At 36.1% G+C, this 18,492-nt stretch overlaps 1 protein-coding gene across 6 annotated transcripts in view; it reads right to left on the bottom strand.

The window, feature by feature from the left end:
• Positions 1 to 1,753: 1,753 nt before the first annotated feature.
• LOC125683620 (solute carrier organic anion transporter family member 4C1-like) overlaps positions 1,754 to 18,492 on the bottom strand; it is a 40,530-nt gene continuing 23,791 nt past the window's right edge. For 3 of the 6 annotated variants that reach the window (XM_048924970.2, XM_048924971.2, XM_048924973.2), the window contains exons 2-12: positions 14,423 to 14,717; positions 13,854 to 14,129; positions 6,893 to 7,078; positions 6,670 to 6,766; positions 6,454 to 6,575; positions 6,104 to 6,361; positions 5,115 to 5,310; positions 4,072 to 4,216; positions 3,764 to 3,960; positions 3,097 to 3,161; positions 1,754 to 3,010 (exon numbers count right to left, since the gene is read on the bottom strand). In XM_048924970.2, coding sequence (XP_048780927.2) covers positions 2,685 to 3,010; positions 3,097 to 3,161; positions 3,764 to 3,960; positions 4,072 to 4,216; positions 5,115 to 5,310; positions 6,104 to 6,361; positions 6,454 to 6,575; positions 6,670 to 6,766; positions 6,893 to 7,078; positions 13,854 to 14,129; positions 14,423 to 14,717 — 2,163 coding nt within the window. In that variant the 3' untranslated portion in view covers positions 1,754 to 2,684. Of the gene's footprint in view, positions 3,011 to 3,096; positions 3,162 to 3,763; positions 3,961 to 4,071; positions 4,217 to 5,114; positions 5,311 to 6,103; positions 6,362 to 6,453; positions 6,576 to 6,669; positions 6,767 to 6,892; positions 7,079 to 13,853; positions 14,130 to 14,422; positions 14,718 to 14,821; positions 15,046 to 17,721; positions 17,862 to 18,492 lie in introns of those variants that run through there. The other 3 variants (XM_048924972.2, XM_048924975.2, XM_048924976.2) reach the window with 3 other exon arrangements.

Here is an 18,492-nt window from a genome sequence, read left to right as displayed (position 1 = left end):
CCCTTGCTTGTCTTAAGAGGCCACTAAATGAGATCGCAAAAACCGAGGACCCGTGTCACAGCAGGTGTGACACGATAAAGATCCCTCCCTGCTCAAAGGCCGTAAGCGCCGATCATAGGCCTCGATTTTGCATACCTTCACCTTCACCGGCAATGGTAACGTCTCCATATGAGTGAAATATTCACGAGAGGGACGTAAACAATATTCAATCGATCGATCAATGAAGTCACCGGCGAATGTTGGGACAGGTAAGGAATTCATGGTCACTTTCAGTACCACCCAGGTGCTCAATGTCCAAGCCATATCCGTTGGTTTATCTTTCAAAAATGTATTTATTATAGTTATAGTTACACGTGTGTATATCGAACACGTGTTTTGTTTATATATTTACCAGAAACCAAATTTCATTGGTTTCTATTTAAGTTTCTTTTACCTGTTATACAGGTATTTAAATTAGAGAAGCACGGTTTCTCGTGATTTTTGTTTTTTATTTGAAAGGTATATATTCTGAGTGACATTGACCTTTCCAAAAATTGATAATGACCTTGAGAGATCTTGGTCCAAAATATCAATTATTGTTGAAATATTGTTTAAATGAATGGGTTTTTTTTTTTTATTTGAAAGGTATATGTTTTGAGCTACCTTCATGTTTTCAAAATGACCTTTGTCTAAAAGCCATTTACCAGTTATTTATGTGTGTTATATATGATCAATACCAGTCAGAACTGTTGATATAAGAAGCTTAGGTGTGTGTTCTGAGTGGCCTTTACCTTTCCAAAATGACTCCGAGTGATCTTTGTCTGGAAGCCATTTGCCTGTTACTTATTATTGGTTTGCATTATCAGTACTGTATAAAACTGTTGAATCTTTATATAGCCTAAGGTACTGTGCATTTTTGAGTGACCTTTATCTTTCCAAAATAACCTTGGTTCAAAACTCTCCTGTATCAAGGAATATTTGTGATCACTTTAGTATGATGAATTTCTGATGAAAGGTTTAGGAGATGCGAACTTTTATATGAAAAACTGTTGAAATAAGGAACTTTGACATTGACTTTTCCAAAATGACCTTGATATATACTTTAATCTACAAGTCCTCGTCTCAAGAACATTTGTGGTCAATTACATCAATTTCTGATGAAAGGTTTAGGAGAGATGAGCTCGGACGGACGGGTGGATGGACAGACACGACTATATCCTCCCCCGAAATTTTCTGAGGATTTTGTATATACATTACGTCCAGAAAAATACCAGTCTTTTTAGGATTTGCCTCCAAGTCGTACATAGATTGATTGAATATTGTTTAACGTCCCTCTCGAGAATATTTCACTCATATGGAGACGTCACCACTGCTGATGAAGGACTGCAAAATTTAGGCCTATGCTCGCGGCGCTTATGGCTATTGAGCGCGGGGGAGGGGTGGGTGTATTTATCATGCCACACCTGCTGTAACACGGGGCATTGGTTTTTGCGATCTCATCCGAAGGACCGCTCCATTTAGTCGCCTCTTACGACAAGCAAGGGGGTACTGAGGATCTAATCTAACCCGGATCCTCACGGGATTCGGACATAGAGTTTTAAACTCCCAAAAATCTTACTTATAGGTGAGTATTGCTATATACAATACCTAATACTGGTTTGAATTATCAGCAGTGTCGTGGCCTTTCCAGTTCACACACATATACATGTATTGTGATTTCTGTTATTGACACCTCCCCCCCATTTCATGCACAGCATTACTATGTCGAAATAAATGAAAAGATATCAAATATTTTATTACAAAAATAAACATTTCATCATACATGAACATTTAATTACATCCATCAATCTTTATGCATAACTCTTTGCCGGTGCAAGATTTATTAACTCTCATTCAGGATCATCAAGAGCTTTGCATGTATAGAAAATTATTTGGAGCCTAAAAATCTATCATGTCTATATTTTACAAAAATAAAAATCTAAGGAAAAATGTCGAGATTGTTTATATTATAAGCAATGACAGTATTAGTTAATTTAAACATTATTTGCATACCCTTTATAATGCAAACAACATGGATATTTATTCCCTGAATAAACATATAAATATACATGGGTTGTCTATACTCAACTTGACTTATGAAATAATCTACACACCGTGAAGCCAGCACCTTCAAAAAAATTTGTAATGGTAACCTTAACATTTTAGGCACTTAACAAACTGGGCGGAAGAATATTTTAAGATTAAGGATAAGTAGAGGGTTGTAATACAACGACAAAATTTTGTCGCATGAGTATTCATTATCTATCTATATATATATATATGCACCACTGAAGAAAATCTCGCAGAGTATAGTCGCAAGACATTAATACAGGAATTTGTTTTATTGCGATCTACAACATTTCAACCTTTTTCAGTATCACAGAGCAAGCAGAATGCACCGTAACGAGACCGTTTTGAATGAGTGATCTATTAATATATCACAAAGTTAGACAAGAAAAAGTCAATTATGCACATAGCTATTCTTCATAAATAATCTGGTGAACACATTTCTGCATGGACCAGCATGCAGAAAACAAAATATTATTACATCCACGAACACACTGCATAATAAAAGAATTATAAACAACATTTCACATCATGGTAGTTGATAAACTACCCCTCACATCATGGTACCCCTCACATCATGGTAGTTGACAAACGACCCCTCACATCGTGGTAGTTCTCGTATCTTCAGAGCTGTCGGACACATATTCATTTTCCTGTTTGGGAGAACCGATCCCATTTTCTGTCGTATGATTTACAGAAACGGAAGTCTGTGGCACCTTTTCCACTGGAGGATTATAAAACTTATACGCTAAACCAAACATGATCGCTGCTAAAATCTTCACAATGATCAATATAAAGAAAAAGTTTCGACTAAGAGCTAAATTGTCGTAAATCCAACATGACGCTTTCTCGTTGCATTTCTCTTGCCAAACTAAACATGTACTGTCTATCACAGCTCCGAAGAATATTGGACCAGGCACTGTACCTGCAAAACAAAACAAAGATATTGCCACAGAGCTCAGTAATACAGTAAATGTACAGTATTTCATTGTGTAGAAGTATAAACCTTACCCAGTAGCCTGCCTATAAACCACTGTATACCTAGCGCAAACGTGCGTTGACTATCGTGTATGCACCTGAAATCAATAAAAATCATTTTTATGCCATATTCATGATCGAACCCACAAACCTTCAACGATATGGGTTTTCATTTGATTAACATGTAATTCTCATAGTGAAAGTTCAAACTTTAATTTCGTTTTCGCCCTATACTAGTATTTGTTTTATTCAAATATTAAACCTAGCCTGGCGGTGCGAAACAAAAAAATGTCCTTTAATACAATTTTCATCTTCGCTAGCCAAGGGTGACGATACAAGGTGTTCCTCTTTCGTCACCCTTGACTAGCGAAGATGAACACATTGGCGGATCCAGGAATTTGTAATCTGATTTACAATATAATATGAATTTCATAACAATTTTTATAAGATCAAAGAAGTTCCATCTGCTACATTCAGAAAATGTTAAAATTATGTCATGATTGACTTAATTTTGAGTTTTGTACCCTGTGACCGTGCGTGATATTCTAGTCCTACGGTACGAAATGAACAGTATGTCGTTGACCTTGTGTAAAAATCATTAGAGGCGTATTACCGCGTCCAGTCAGAGTTACATGCACTGTGATTATAAATTCAAAATCAAGATTCTTTTATATTGAATTAGGCATACTGTTGTAGTTACCTCAGCGTGATCGCCACTGATGGAGGGGATTCCACGAATCGGAAAAAGATGGATAAAAGAAGGACAGGCAGGAATATATACATTTTCATGCAATCAGAGTTACATTTGCCCTTCTTTACGGCACCCGGTACAAATGACACTGGTAGACTGGAAAAATTGAAATTGTCTGTAGACACACAGGTGCAGTTTGAATAAGTCTGAAGGGAAAAAGAATTACAAAATTAATTCATCTCATTTTGTACATAACAAAATTAATTAATTACATAAATGGTATTTGACTCGGACAATGTAAAAGAGAGAGGACTCACGTCATCGGCACCAACTTTCCCGGAACATCCGGCATGACAAGGTGAGAAATACTGAACACCTAGCTCACTACACACAGGCTCATACATCTCTGTGGTACACGAACAGTTGCTGTTACATGGTGACGTAAGGCCTTTCTGAGGCTCTCTGTAAAAGAATAAAAAAAACTGTCAAAAATATTAAATTATCACAAATAATATAGTAAAGGGCCATTAGCTGTCCAAGTCCTGTTTGCCGATTGTTATAAAAGTGACTCAAACAGCTTTACAGTACATAAATATCACCACTAACACATCCATGTTTATACATCTTTTGTTGTCATTTTGACATCAGAATTTCTTTTGTTATAACAATGGTCAAGACATCATCGTATGGAAGTAACTAATTCATTATTGATAAAATTAAAAAAAAAATTTAATTGTAAAATTAGATTGGAGATTTATTTTTCTTCATATTCTAACGCATTCCAGCATGTTAATCATGATTCAGAATTATAAAGTTTTTATGTTGACAGTTAATGGCCCTTTAAAGGGACAGGGACACAATTTGAACTGGAAATTTTTACAATGATTAACTATGGTATTTGTAATGGTCAGCAAAAATTTGAATGTCAGTTGTCGAGGTACATGGGAGATACAGAGCTTACAACGGTTAAATATACAAGTAAAAATTTCGTTTAAACCAGAATTTCAATTTACGTGTTGATTCTGAACACAATTAAATGGTTTCTGGTGTTTGGCACATCTCATTTTGTTTTAAACATGTTATTTCTATTACGTAATCTATGTGCAAACCAAACATTGCAGGAGCCTTGTTTACATAACACAGAATTGTGAGTGCTGTATCTCCCTTGTAACTCAACAACTGATATTCAAATTTAGGTTGACCATTATAAATACTTTAGTTAAGTAAACCATAAAACTGAAAAAATAAAATTTGAAAATTTTCAGCTTAAATCGTGTCCATGACCCTTTAAAGTGACTACGCATACCATGTCTTATTACTACGTGTACAAACTTATGAGGAGAGTGCATTGTTTTTGTACCCTTTAACATATCCAACACTGACACCTGCGATATCTTGCAGATCACATCTGACCCAGATGACAGCGTCCAAAAGTAGTGCGATGACGCAGACGATGACGTTCAGACGGAGCATGCCCCGCACCTTCAGCTTCCACCTCTTACAAATCATTCCGCCAACAAACTGTCCCCCTGCGGCCCCAGGTACTGCTATTAGGCCTATTCAAATATCAAAAAATATAAATTCTTCAAAACAGTTAATTGGAATGATCTTTAAATTCAAATTCATCATTTGTTGGGTGTTTGTGTGTTTGCTGTAATGAACTCTTACAATATTCAGCAACAGTATAAAACAAGATGTGTTCTTAAAACTTAAATGTCCCGAAAGTGCCTACTAATAGTATACTGATGAACGATTTTACATAATATAACATATGTATCATTAACGTTACACGATACGAGTAATTTGGACCTGTCCTAGAGAGTTGCGAAATTCACAATTTTGGTACATCCCTTTTGCTTTTCCTAAATACATATATGCATTTAGTTTTTATATCGTATCAGCAAACTAAGAGTCTAATCACCATAATAAGTTTGTCAATTTTTGGCCCCATCCTGGATCCAAAACCCTTATCCCCTGTGATCATGAAATTTGCAATTTTGGAAAAGGACTGCATATTCCTTCATGTAACTATCTAGAATCTGTACCCAGGGGTTATGAAATACATGTATACAATTTTCGTAGAGTTGTCACTATGCATTTAGTTTGTGGTTGTAGAGAAGAAAACAGTTCAATTTTTGCCACGCCCCTAAGCCCGGGGTGCAGGAGTCCTGAGATTTACAATTTATGTCCCTCTTGTCACAAAGATGCTTCATACCCAATTTGAAAAGAATTGGAATGGTATGCCAAGGAGTTAAAATGTTCAATTGTTAACGCACGATGTACGGCGGACGCTGACCAACTACAATAGGTCACATGAGTTTACTCAGGCGATCTTAAAAGTATCTGTACCTCCCAATATGGCTGCCCAGGCAGCGGAAGTACCAAACTGGTTCTGAATCAACTTCGGTAGAAATGTTGCCATTCCTGAGGTGGAAAATCCTTCAAAAGTTCCGGCTAACGTGATAAACAAAAAGGCTGGGTTTTTAACTAGCAGCCAAAAAGATCGAGGCATGTCTTTGACTGACTTCCCCAGCTCTTTCACAACTTGTTCTGACGTATTGTCGGTGTGAGTTTCAGTCACACGAGTTTCCCGCACGTGCTGTGCCGCTGAAATTCAAATGGAAGCTTGGATTTACATACATAACAATACTTCAGTTAAGTTATGAATTTCATGCAATTGTGTTATTTTATAAACATACTTGGTAATTCTTTCCCGTAGCCAAATATTGGAATTGAGACAATCAAGAAGAGAACAGAGGCAAATGCAAACCCCACCCACCAGGCGCCTACCCATCGTGGGTCATCTGTTGTTATCGATACGCTGAAAAGAAAAACGCAGAGTATGCTAGAATGCACAGTGCAAAAGATGGACGCAAAAGTCTCTGATGACAAGGTTTATCATCCTTAATCCTCACCTGTCTACCTCATGGAAATCCACATACAGATTCAGCAGCTGTCCGCCTATCACGTAACCCAGCGCGGGCCCAAGGGTGGCAAACGAGTACATTATACCTGGAATATTATAATGAAATATCGTTGTTCCACGTGTACTAAATTTCCTTAACTTCTAAGTCAACTTGTAATCAAGACTTGAAAAAGCGTTATACATAAATCACGGTGTATGCGGTGCTTACCTACCAACATATAACGGGGAAGCGGTGGACGGTACGCTGTCATCAATAAGAGCCACGCCCACAATATACAGGGTGGTGCCCCCGATACCGTGAAGGGTCTGCCCCAGTAGAAACACGTACAGGTATCTCTGTAGGTGGTTCTCCGAGTCCGAGGAGCAGGAGTTCTCGGCGAGCGCTGCGGCAACAGGATCTGAAATACGAAGTACTGAGATTTACAAGAATTCAGAAATACTGTGAAAGTGTATAAATGGATGAATGAATGCAACAACGAAGTAAACATCACTGGCCAAATTAAATATTTGTTTTCGGGTAACTGCAGCCAACATAAATGACATAAATGCTTCATTGTAAACAATATTGGACAAGCCCGGCAAAATATCCCGCCAACAAGTCTGCTGATACAAGTTAGGTTACCAGGCTATACATGTTTTCACCAATGTGTGTTTTTGTCTTTTGAATAAAAGTTGAGCATACAAGTAAGTATCTAAATACTAGTAACACCACATACATGCAATTTGTTTAATCATAAACAGCCTAGCATAGGCCTCAATTTTGCAGCCCTTCAATGGTGACGTCTCAATTCTCGAGCAGGACGTTAGAGAATACACAACCAATCAACGGGTTTTGATTTGAATCTCAGTTCGCAAGGTAGAATTTAACTGAGCTTGCATAAGAACTGCTCGATATAATACCATCCGGGGGTGGGGGGTGGGGTTGTGAACACCTAGTTTCCATATACATGTACTATAATAAAAAACAACAAACCAAATCCCCCGTCAACCCCCCCCCCCAAATAAACCCAAGGAGCATACATATAGCGCGTTATTCTTACATACGTGGACACGTACTTTTTCCATATCAACATTTCCCATATGCTAGTATACTTTATCTCTAATAAACAGCTTGCAAATAGAAACACGTCATATTATCGCTATTCACAACATCATATGTATTTCCCTCAGCAGAACACCGTCTGTTGATATCTCTGTTAGTATGGGATTCTACTGGGTATACGTATAGTACCTCAATTAAGGACACGCACCGAGTGTGTAACAGGCAATGTTAAATGTCACTACCCTTTAGACAGTTTGACAGAACTGATAAATATTATTCTACCTGAAAGGGTTCACATGTGAAAATGATAATTGCGTAATTTTCCCCAAACAATTATTAAATTTGGATGTGAGAGTGAGAATTTGGCATTTCAGTGCACGTACATTAAAGCGGCGTCCCATCAATGTTAACATCATGATCATCGCCTTTCTGTGTACCACGGGAATGGAATGACATTACCGTCGAAATCGTCACAATAGGACCAACCGGACAATGCTTCTTTACTTAATTATTATGTGGACCCATTTTCTCCTGCAATGTACCATGATGTCTTGAGATAGTTGATTGGTATCTCGTCGGCATACTGTTACTTGATTAATCAATTATTAAATTAACCATGATTTAATTATTATTCCTCCCATGAAAAGCGCAGGCACCGAACGTTTGGATTCACAATTCCTTTGATCTGCCCATCCTCTTTTTAATTTGATTTAAACATAACAAAAAGGATTGGGCCAAAAAAAAAAAAAAAAAAAAAAGAAAGAAAAGAAGGATTTCCTGTAAATTTTTGGATTCTATGTCTATCGTATCTATTTTTAATGCCATGTTGGCGCTTTTATCAAACCCCAAAGTAAAACAGGTTATATATTTAATCCAGCAAATCTGTGTAACTTAAAGATTGATAAAAGCGTGTGATTAAAGCTGCTTTGGAAGTACGAATGATTGTTTGTTGTTATCATTTCTATCGGTGAAGGCCAGTTCATGATCCAAACTGACAGGGACAAAATGGGCCCCCAATTGGATTATCGATTTGACCTTTGACCTTGTAATATCTGCATATATCCCGGCCCCACGGTTGGGTCATCGGTGTGACTTTTGACCTTGTAATATCTGCATATATTCCGGTGCCGTGTCAAACGCCAAGTACCCGGTAGTTACGCGTCGTTCGTATATAAGGTCACGTGTCACGATTCGCATTGGCACCATACAGAACCTCACTGCTACTACTTTGAGGGTCTTGCAATGGTCAAATTTTATGGCACTTCACCTCCAGTCGGCGACGTCTCGATATGGGTGAAAAATTAGTGAATGCATGGGGTCTACATTAAAATAGAAACAAAAACAAAAAAATCGCTAAAACGAATCAAAGATGCGTATGGCCGAGTTGCAGTTTGGAATGTGTTCGGCCGCAATAGGTATTTAGTGTGATAATAACCTTGACCTTTGGATTTCAAAAGCAACATGAATATTGAATGTCATCAGGATTTAAAGTCTGATAAACATGCACCAGCAAGTACATGTATAAAGTTAAAGACAAGCTCAAATCTACAGTATATAGTGAAAAAGAGACCTTGACCTTTGACATTTTGACCTCAAAATAAATAGGAACCTCCCTCTTTTGGATGTGATCAAAATATGCAAATCTGACAAAGATGCACCAAGTAGTATGAAAGTTAGAGACCGGACAAGCTCAAATCTATGGCATTTAGTGACAAAGAGACCTTGACCTTTGTCCTTTTGACCACAAAATAAACAGGAACCTCCTCTTTTGGATGTGATCATGATATGTAAGTTTTACAAAGATGCCCCTAGTAGTATGAAAGTTAAGAGACCGGACAAGCTCAAATCGATGGCATTTAGTGACTAAGTGACCTTGACCTTTATCCTTTAGACCTAAAAAAAAAAAAAAGAGGAACCTTCCTCTTTTTGATGTGATCATGTTATGCAAGTCTCACAAAGATGCACCAAAAAGTATGAAAGTTAGAGACCGGACAAGCTAATTGTGGACGCCGCCCACCCACCCGACTGGACACCCATCTTTCGCCAATTTAAAAGCCGAGATTTGCTATACGCAACTCGGCTCCCTCGCATCAAATATTAGAAAAACTGGTCTGAGAACCAGGGGGCATTAAACGACAAATAAACTCTCATATTCAAAACCTGAATGTATAGTATATGTACAGGGCGGTCAAACTGATTAAATTACAGCACTTCCGCATCTTTCTATACGGTATTCGGAGTAATGTGCAACAATGACACTGAGTGGCGGACACACCGTCCTAGTCAATCACCACACAGTGTATTTTCGTATTTATTAATTTGTACATCGGTATATGTTCTATCAAATGAATAAGTACATGCATCATTAATTACAGGCAATAAAGTTTAAAAATCCCGTTTTGCCTCAACGTCATAAATTTCATAAGTATAAGTTACAAACTATAGATTATCCTGTGTTTTGAAGGTGACCTATCCAGACTTCATATGCCTTTGCAATAGAATATTATCGTACAGTTTGTGTAATGTGTACGGAACAATGAAAGTATCTTAATAATAGTAATAATGAAAAATGCTTCTATCTTTTATCCAGATCATTTATAGATTTCATAACTTCATGATACACCGGTATACATTATACATGTTTATACATGCGTCTCGAGTTACAGGAAACACAAAACTGCTGCTGTCACCGATATACACGGAAACAAGGAAATCTCGACTTGCCCTAGATAATAAAACTTAAAACCAACTACTTGACGCGACCAATCTCTGGCCCTTCCCGTTACTCCATGTATACTAATGACGGAGAAACACTTTTGTCTCTTTGACTACAAATTCCTTACACGACAAACAACGAATACTTCGAAGATGAAACTTCGAAGAAGGTATAAATCACAGGCATCTGAAGTATGGATATTACTACCCCCCCCCCTTTCATAATTTTTTTTGGTGGCAATAATTTCTCTGAAATGTATGAATTCCCAGTCTATCTCATCCCTCTTTCGATTCATGTAATCGTTTCACGCTTTTTGTAAGCTTTAGAGATTGGCCTTCTACCGGTATAATAAAATACACGTGTATTTTATTATACCGGTAGAAGTGGGGGGGGGGGGGGGCGGGGGGGGGGGGGGGTAGTAATATCCATACTTCAGGTGCCTGTGGTATAAATCATAAACATTTTACTTACAGTAGATTAAAATTTAATAAAAGCACCAAAACATTATGTACAGTGATATCATGATTTCAAATCTATTTAATTTATAAAAATTTATATAGTTTCCGCAGAAAGTCATCTCGAATTTAAAAAAAAACAAAAAAAAACTCGCTAGACTCGAACTCGCGACTCACAGATCAGCAGTCGACACGTCATCCGACTGAGCAATCACATTTTAAAAGGAATACATGTGTACAAATATTGCTGATATTCATATTTCATTCATGTAATTATGTTTTAAAAAGAAGTCAACCATTATGACGACAGTACACCTCCTTAAATCGTGGGATCGTGGAAATCGGTCATGCGAAACTCAGGTCCTTTCTCCTACCCAATTGCGCATACACTTCGTAATTTGTGGGTAGACAATTCATTATTATTTTCATTTATTTTAATATATGATTAACTTAGCCCCACCCTGACACCTGTACCCAGCCTAGGGAAATTATTTTTTTATTCTGGAGAGAGTTATATAGTTCATTGTAATTGCTATCGCAGCATGTACGCTTACAGTCCAGAAACAAAAGGAGATTTATGAGGACCACATATATGTTACTAGATCTGGAGAGAGTTAGCGGTCCTGAATGTCACTATTTCTGTGCCTTTCCTCCATAGATGCCATATTTGTATAGAATTGATCTACAGGCGAGATCTGGTTACGGTACATGAATGTATCAAGTGACCTAAAATTGAAACCATAATGAATTTTGAAATTGATACTTTCTCTGGTGATACGTACATGGAAACGTTTTTTAAATAGTTCTCAAATCAAGGAAAGATTTCATCATCCTAAATACTTAAAATCATATACATGTTTTTATCATACCATAAATTAAATCTTGTTATATGACTCTGAAATATGGGGACCACCTAATTGCAACAATAACAAAGTGGGTATACATGTATATACTGATATTTTGAGGGTGAACTATATTACTATTGAAATTTTAATATGAAATATTGTTAACAAAGTTTTAAAGTCTCCTTGGTAATGTTTGTAATGTCGGAACATAGAAGTATAATTAAATATTGCCAAAGACTTGAAAATCTTGTAGAATTCACTCGTGAAAGATGCCTACTTATGAAACAAGCAATTTCATCTTACTCATCAACTTTCTTGGTATTCCTATGTTGAAAACTTTTTAAAATCATTAAAATGTTAATAAAAGCAGTATGTCATATACAGGGACTAAATTCAGTTCTCTAATACGAAAATTACAAGTTTTCCAATAAGTATTTATTGGATTGGAAATTATCAAATGAAAACATAAAGGACGATAAACATTTTATTATATAAACATTTTTAAAGCAAATTGTGTGTAAGAAAAGTATGTTGTTGTAATGAAGTTTGAATAAGGGTCATTATGTCCCACCGTCCACCCCTTCTACCCCCATGTACTGTATATACCTTTTGTCATTTACTAAATAACTGACAATGCCTTGATTTGTTGTTGCTACCCACCCTTTTTTGTGGACAGGCAATATTTTTATGCTAGTCTTTATACATATGTGTATGCAATAGGGGGTCATCATGTTAGACCCCCTATCGGATGTTTTAATTTTGTGTATATATATGTTCTCTTTCTCAATGTTAATTTTATAGATGTATGTAACAGGGGGTCATCTAGTCATTTGCAGCATATGATCTTAATTTTTACTTGGTTTTAATGACCCCCTGTACTGTATATACTTTTCGTCATTTACTAAATAAATGACATTTTCTATTCTCAAACTTGTTCTGATTTGCCTGCTTTGAGCAAAAAACAAGTGCAGTCCACTTGGCTAGTGCTTTTGAGCTAAGAATAATAAAAGTTGATATAATCAAAACTGGAAAAGTTTGATAGTCTATCTCATAGACAAAACCTTTTCTTTTTTTTTTTCTTTGTTGTTACGATGTAGACATTCTTAAATGTCGGCAGATTTTAGGATGAAAACATGGCTAAAATCCTTCTTTTGATTGAATTGTATAGATAAATATCATCATGTATTACTGTATTCTCATTCTTACACCATGACATTGATGTTAATTTGATTGTAGAAATACACGCAATCCTGTGTTATTGTATTCCCATTCATTATATTATACCATTGATTTCCACACACACAATATATATACTTATAGTTAGTATATATTTTATAACAAACTCCTTCACTCTACAGTACCTACATGTATGTGGGTGTATTTCGTGTTTTCTTAGTTTAGTATAGATCTGTCTTTAGGCATTCTGTTTCTCACATGTTCACACTTTTTTCTGCTTTATCCATTGTGGGCTCTGAATCACAAAATAAGTATACAGATACTCTGCACATAAGACCTAAAACGTGTTTCTTTTTGCCACCCATTGTTCTCCTATTCCTGATTGTTAACCCTATACTGGACATTCACATTGTGTCCACTTTTTTAATTCAAATTTTGAGGTAAACATGTACAGACTAGCACAGTTCTACTGATTTTACAGGAGAAACAGGTACATCCTTTCCCTTTGCTTATGATTGTAAACTATATCTAAATCTTACATGTATCTGACGAGCCAGGAGTTCAACATAAAAATATCTGTCCTTAGGATTTTTTTTTTATATAAACTGGCATTTATCAATTACCTGTCAGTAGGACTTGACTTCAGCAGGTGTAGACAATCAACGTTTAGACCTAGTTCCGTTGTTAAACATGATATCTCTCAGAGCAAACTGAAAATCAGCCACCTCGAACTAAATTCTGTACATGTATTATGATTTTTTTTTTTTAATCACTCCATTCACGTGCTAAAAATATTCCAGTTTCATAAAACACATATATTAGGGATTACATGTTACAAAAATCATGATTTGGGACAAATGCTTGCTGTGTGATGTGATTACGGTACACTACCCGGTATATGTTTTATATCCACCCCCAATAAACTTAAAAGGTTGTTACCTCGACAAGATTCCGCCAAGTTTTGACCATACTGATACAGTCCTGTTGAAAAATGCGGTAGAGCCATGATAAAAGATCCCAGCGACATGATGAGACAGGAAAATGCAACCATACGCGATTTGTTTTTGCCGGAACCAAAGTAAGAGATGATAATGCCAAGAATGGCTGCTGAGACGTCATAAGCACTGGAAATGGTGCCCACCCGAGAACTAGGCAGCTCAAAGCGACGTTCTATGGACGTAGTGTTCACATTATTTACACCGTTCACAACAAAACCTGAAATCAACATACGTGTATTTAGAATCATACTAAGGTTATGTTAGTATTTGTAAACTATTATATAGTATTTATAGGAAACTCTTATCATCGTAGAATCATACAAGTATACCAGTACAAAAGAATACAATTTCGTGAGTTTTAAGCAAAATTAATATAAAAATGTGATTGTCAACGGTGACAAATGCTGTTCGATATAAATCATTTAATATGCCTATCCCAACAAATATCGTGACTGCCACCGTAAGGGAGAGATAATTTGTTGTCTCTCTCAATGTGAAAGAGACACGTACCTTGTAACATACAAAAAGCGCAGAGAAAAAACAACAGAGCCTTAGGGTTGTTGAATTTCTGAAGACAGTTTGGTGAATAAGATCCAAAGCCACATCGGGTGTCTCTTTGGGACTCCTCGTCCATATGCATGGGTTTGGGTTTTATGGACATTTTCCCATTCATATGGGTCCCATTTGCAGTTCCGTTGTTTACCGCAGTTTCAGTTTCCGACATGACTTCCAGATCGGATTCAGTCAGGGGAAGCAACTCGTCGCCATCACTGACGCTCAGTCTGCTAACCCGTTTGGGGTCGAGCTGAAATAAAGGAAAAAAAAGTATATTTGAAGTACTGAGTTATTGAACTGCTTGATCTTGTAACTTAAAATAATTCTCCATACATCGTGCAGATTTCAGTTTACCTTGACTAACCCGCTACGTGTAGAAGCACAGACAACGAGCACATTTCAATCATCGAAGTTTCTTCCATGAATTTTAGCAATATCAGAATTTTACACCAGCATAATTAGAGAATCGGATACTTGTGAAGAAATGACCGAATTTCATAAAAGTGTCAACAGCAAACATAACTTTTGTACAGTATATACTGCCTCTTCATCTAACAGAAAACTGATCTGACCCTCATCTCCATCATGATTCACAAAGAAATAGTAATCAGCATCATAAGGACTTTGACTCTTTCAAGTATTGCCCGTGACTTATACCACTACTCCACAAAGAGTACTTTTTTAATGGTTAGTAACAATTTCCTCTATTTGAGGTTGACATTTAATCATACGTAACGTAATTTAACATACTAAAGTTCTTCAGTTAAATTAAGTGTGCAATTTTCGTGAATAATACAAGTAAAAATGTAACCACATAGCATTATAGTGTCATACTATATAGTAGTAAGTGGACCTACCACAATGACCATTTCCTGGGGACTAAATTAGCTAGTATCAACCGATTGTGAATCTTAATATCAATATTCATACATGTATGTATAGTGTTCTAGCTCTTCAACTGCCACGTCCCCAAAGAGAATGCAGCTGTCACACACTCTTAATTAAACTAATTCGATTTCGAACAGGATATTACCATTTGGGGTTCATTAATCTTTACGAGACGTATATCAAGCTACCGAAGATGATCTAAAAATACACGTGCTTCTTATTTGAAAAACCGCTGTCGTTAAGCACATGCGGATGGGAAATAAAAGGAATCCTCACTTAGCTACCTCTTCAGAGGTCATTCTGTACCACTTGTATGGGCTAGCTACTATTCTTCCTGTGACCTAGAGCTCAGAACTAAATAATTCATAAGAAACCACGAGACAAAGTCATAAAACGACACATTTTTTGACATACCAGCCGGAATCATTGCCATACAATGACATTGAAACACATTATGACGAGTCATGATGAAATGCATAACGAGGAGAAAAAAGGTGATCAATGCTGTTACAATGGTTGTATTTTGTTACATAAAAAAATTTAAACTACAACGACGTTGCGATATATATATATATATATATATATATATATATATATATATATATATATCGGTATATATATATATATATATATATATATATATATATATATATATATATACACCTATATATATATATATATATTTCATATGATTATATGAGCAAGTAGAACATCAATACTGCTTTATCTGTTGACTAAAACCTGCTGCTGGTCAGGGTTTGGAACGCTTCGCTATCGTTTAAGGTCAAGAGAAGTTTATCTTTCTCAGCCGCTAAATGATAATTTTGCTGCATTTGACAAGGTGCGTGTGGTTAGAGAGCAGAATTTATCAATAATATAATCTGGAATTGAGATCACAGTAGAGCAGTAATTGAATGTAAACGTGTCCTGACTTAGTGACCAAAAAAATCAATCTTTCATAGGAAGGATATCCCTGATTATTTTAAACAAAAGATAACTTCGTTAGACTGACTCTAGGAAAGTTTAAAGGAGCATTAGTTGTGAAAGTGATGGCAACCATTTTTTTAAAAATACAAAATATCCCTATGCCATGGGGATATATATTCAATGAACAATAAAGCATTTATTTTGTACAAAAACAAGAGAAACCTTAAGATGAAACAATTTTCATTGAATTCAATTTTTGGTGACAAAATGACAGCTAATGCCCCTTAATGCTTTCGTGACCTTGTTAGATTATTTGTTACGATTGGCTTATCATAGTACGTTCCATATCTTTACAATTTGGTTGTAAGTGCAATTATTAAAGGGGTGTTAAAATTTTAAACACACAGAATGATTTCAATTTTCATTGAAAAAGAGTACCGAATACAGTGAGTGCATCAATACGTTACACACGGAAACGAACAGAAAATAAGTCGTTCAATTTAATACCGGTAGAATTCTCTTTTGGCTTGGGGCCTGTGTGACCTAGCTTAAAGTTAAATGAAGATGTATTAAATTGCAATTTCAAGCCACTACCATCCAAAACACTGCTTCTTTTCTTTCAGAAAAAGGGGGTACGATTTCTTTTTATCACAAATTACAAATTATTTCTATTCATTTTGTAAGTCGATGCATCAAATCTTAAACACGCGGGGAATTTTGGGGTGGTTCCTTTCAGAGTGACGGTTTACGCCCTGATCATTTCCCATTGTTACATTTAATAGAGGTATCCTAAATTTATAGCCCGTATCTTCCTCGACATCACAATGGGTTATCTTAGAGATAACGAACAGGTCATCGGATACATTAATTTCTTTTTATGTGCATAGCTAATTGAATATTATCAGTACTATATACATGTATACCGCTCTTTTGATAAGCTCTAAGCTAAATCGTGAGTAAGATACACAGCCAATCTGTGTTAAAGCTGATATCATTTCCGTAGAAAACAAACAATCTTGTTTGATATTTGTTTACATTTTCACACTTGGACTATACTTAAGCGCAAATTTTGATTTAATTGAATATTTATTGAAAAATGAAAATTTATCCACGTAGCCCTCTATTCAAACAGCTTCCACTATAAAATGTTGACGTATATCGTTTATATCAATCAAATAAAAGAAATCTTTATAAGACAGCTGACCATGGCGTGTACTCAATACACATGCATTTAAACATAATCCCAAGATAATTCATGTTTTTATCCATAAGCCGTATTAATACTCCGCAAAAAGAAATTCAATGCAATATCGTGGTAACACAACAAATTTCTACAGTCATCGTATCAAGCATTTCTTTACAAATCAGATGTACAAATATATTTATATACATTGTATATTCCACTACAATATGACATTGGACATAGGGTATACACTCACCGCCATAGTTGTTAGTTTTCGCGCTATGACTGTCAAACAGAGTCACACAATAGAATTCTGCATCCAGACGAACAGGTAACTACTCCATACTGACACTGTGTACTTAATCAGACGAGACTCGCGTTTACAGGGCAAATGTAGGACAAATTTCATTCATTGTACTGAACGAGGCGCGAGATTTCAAACGTTGCTATCGTTAAGTTAAAAAACCATATCAGAAGTGGACGGGGCTTAAGGTCACACTGAGGGCGATGATACAGGTGGGCGTGGATCAAAACTAGTTAAGATACTCGGACAATAAATTGCAAGACCAAGGGAGGTAATTTAAACACGGTCTTGGATGACCAAATACCCAATATATCAATTAAATACTGTGGACATCGACCCAACGGATCCTTCAAAGTGTCTAGTCGGGGTTAAGAAAGAATAACAAACAAGGTATTGTGTTGCCATATATAGAGTAATTCGATATGCGACGATTTTTTTATATAGTTTTTGTGTCTTGTAAATCATTCCATGTAAAGTCAGGTATCAAACAAGCCCGACTTGTCTGATACAGGAAATCAGTCATGAAATTGTTGACCCCTGTCATGAAAACTGTTTGGACACTCTATGTTTCATAGGTGAGGGAGAAAAAATATGATGACAGAAATTAGACTTGTACTGAAATATGAGACCTTCCAATTAAAAGACGAAATTTCATCTTCACAACATTTTAAAAGAAAAAAAAATAATGAAAAAATATATAGGCCTATGCACAAAGTATATACT

The sequence above is a fragment of the Ostrea edulis genome, chromosome 6 (genome assembly GCF_947568905.1).
Source record: "Ostrea edulis chromosome 6, xbOstEdul1.1, whole genome shotgun sequence".
In the NCBI taxonomy this organism is placed as follows: Eukaryota; Metazoa; Mollusca; class Bivalvia; order Ostreida; family Ostreidae; genus Ostrea; species Ostrea edulis.
This window is presented reverse-complemented; position numbering and strand designations above follow the sequence as displayed.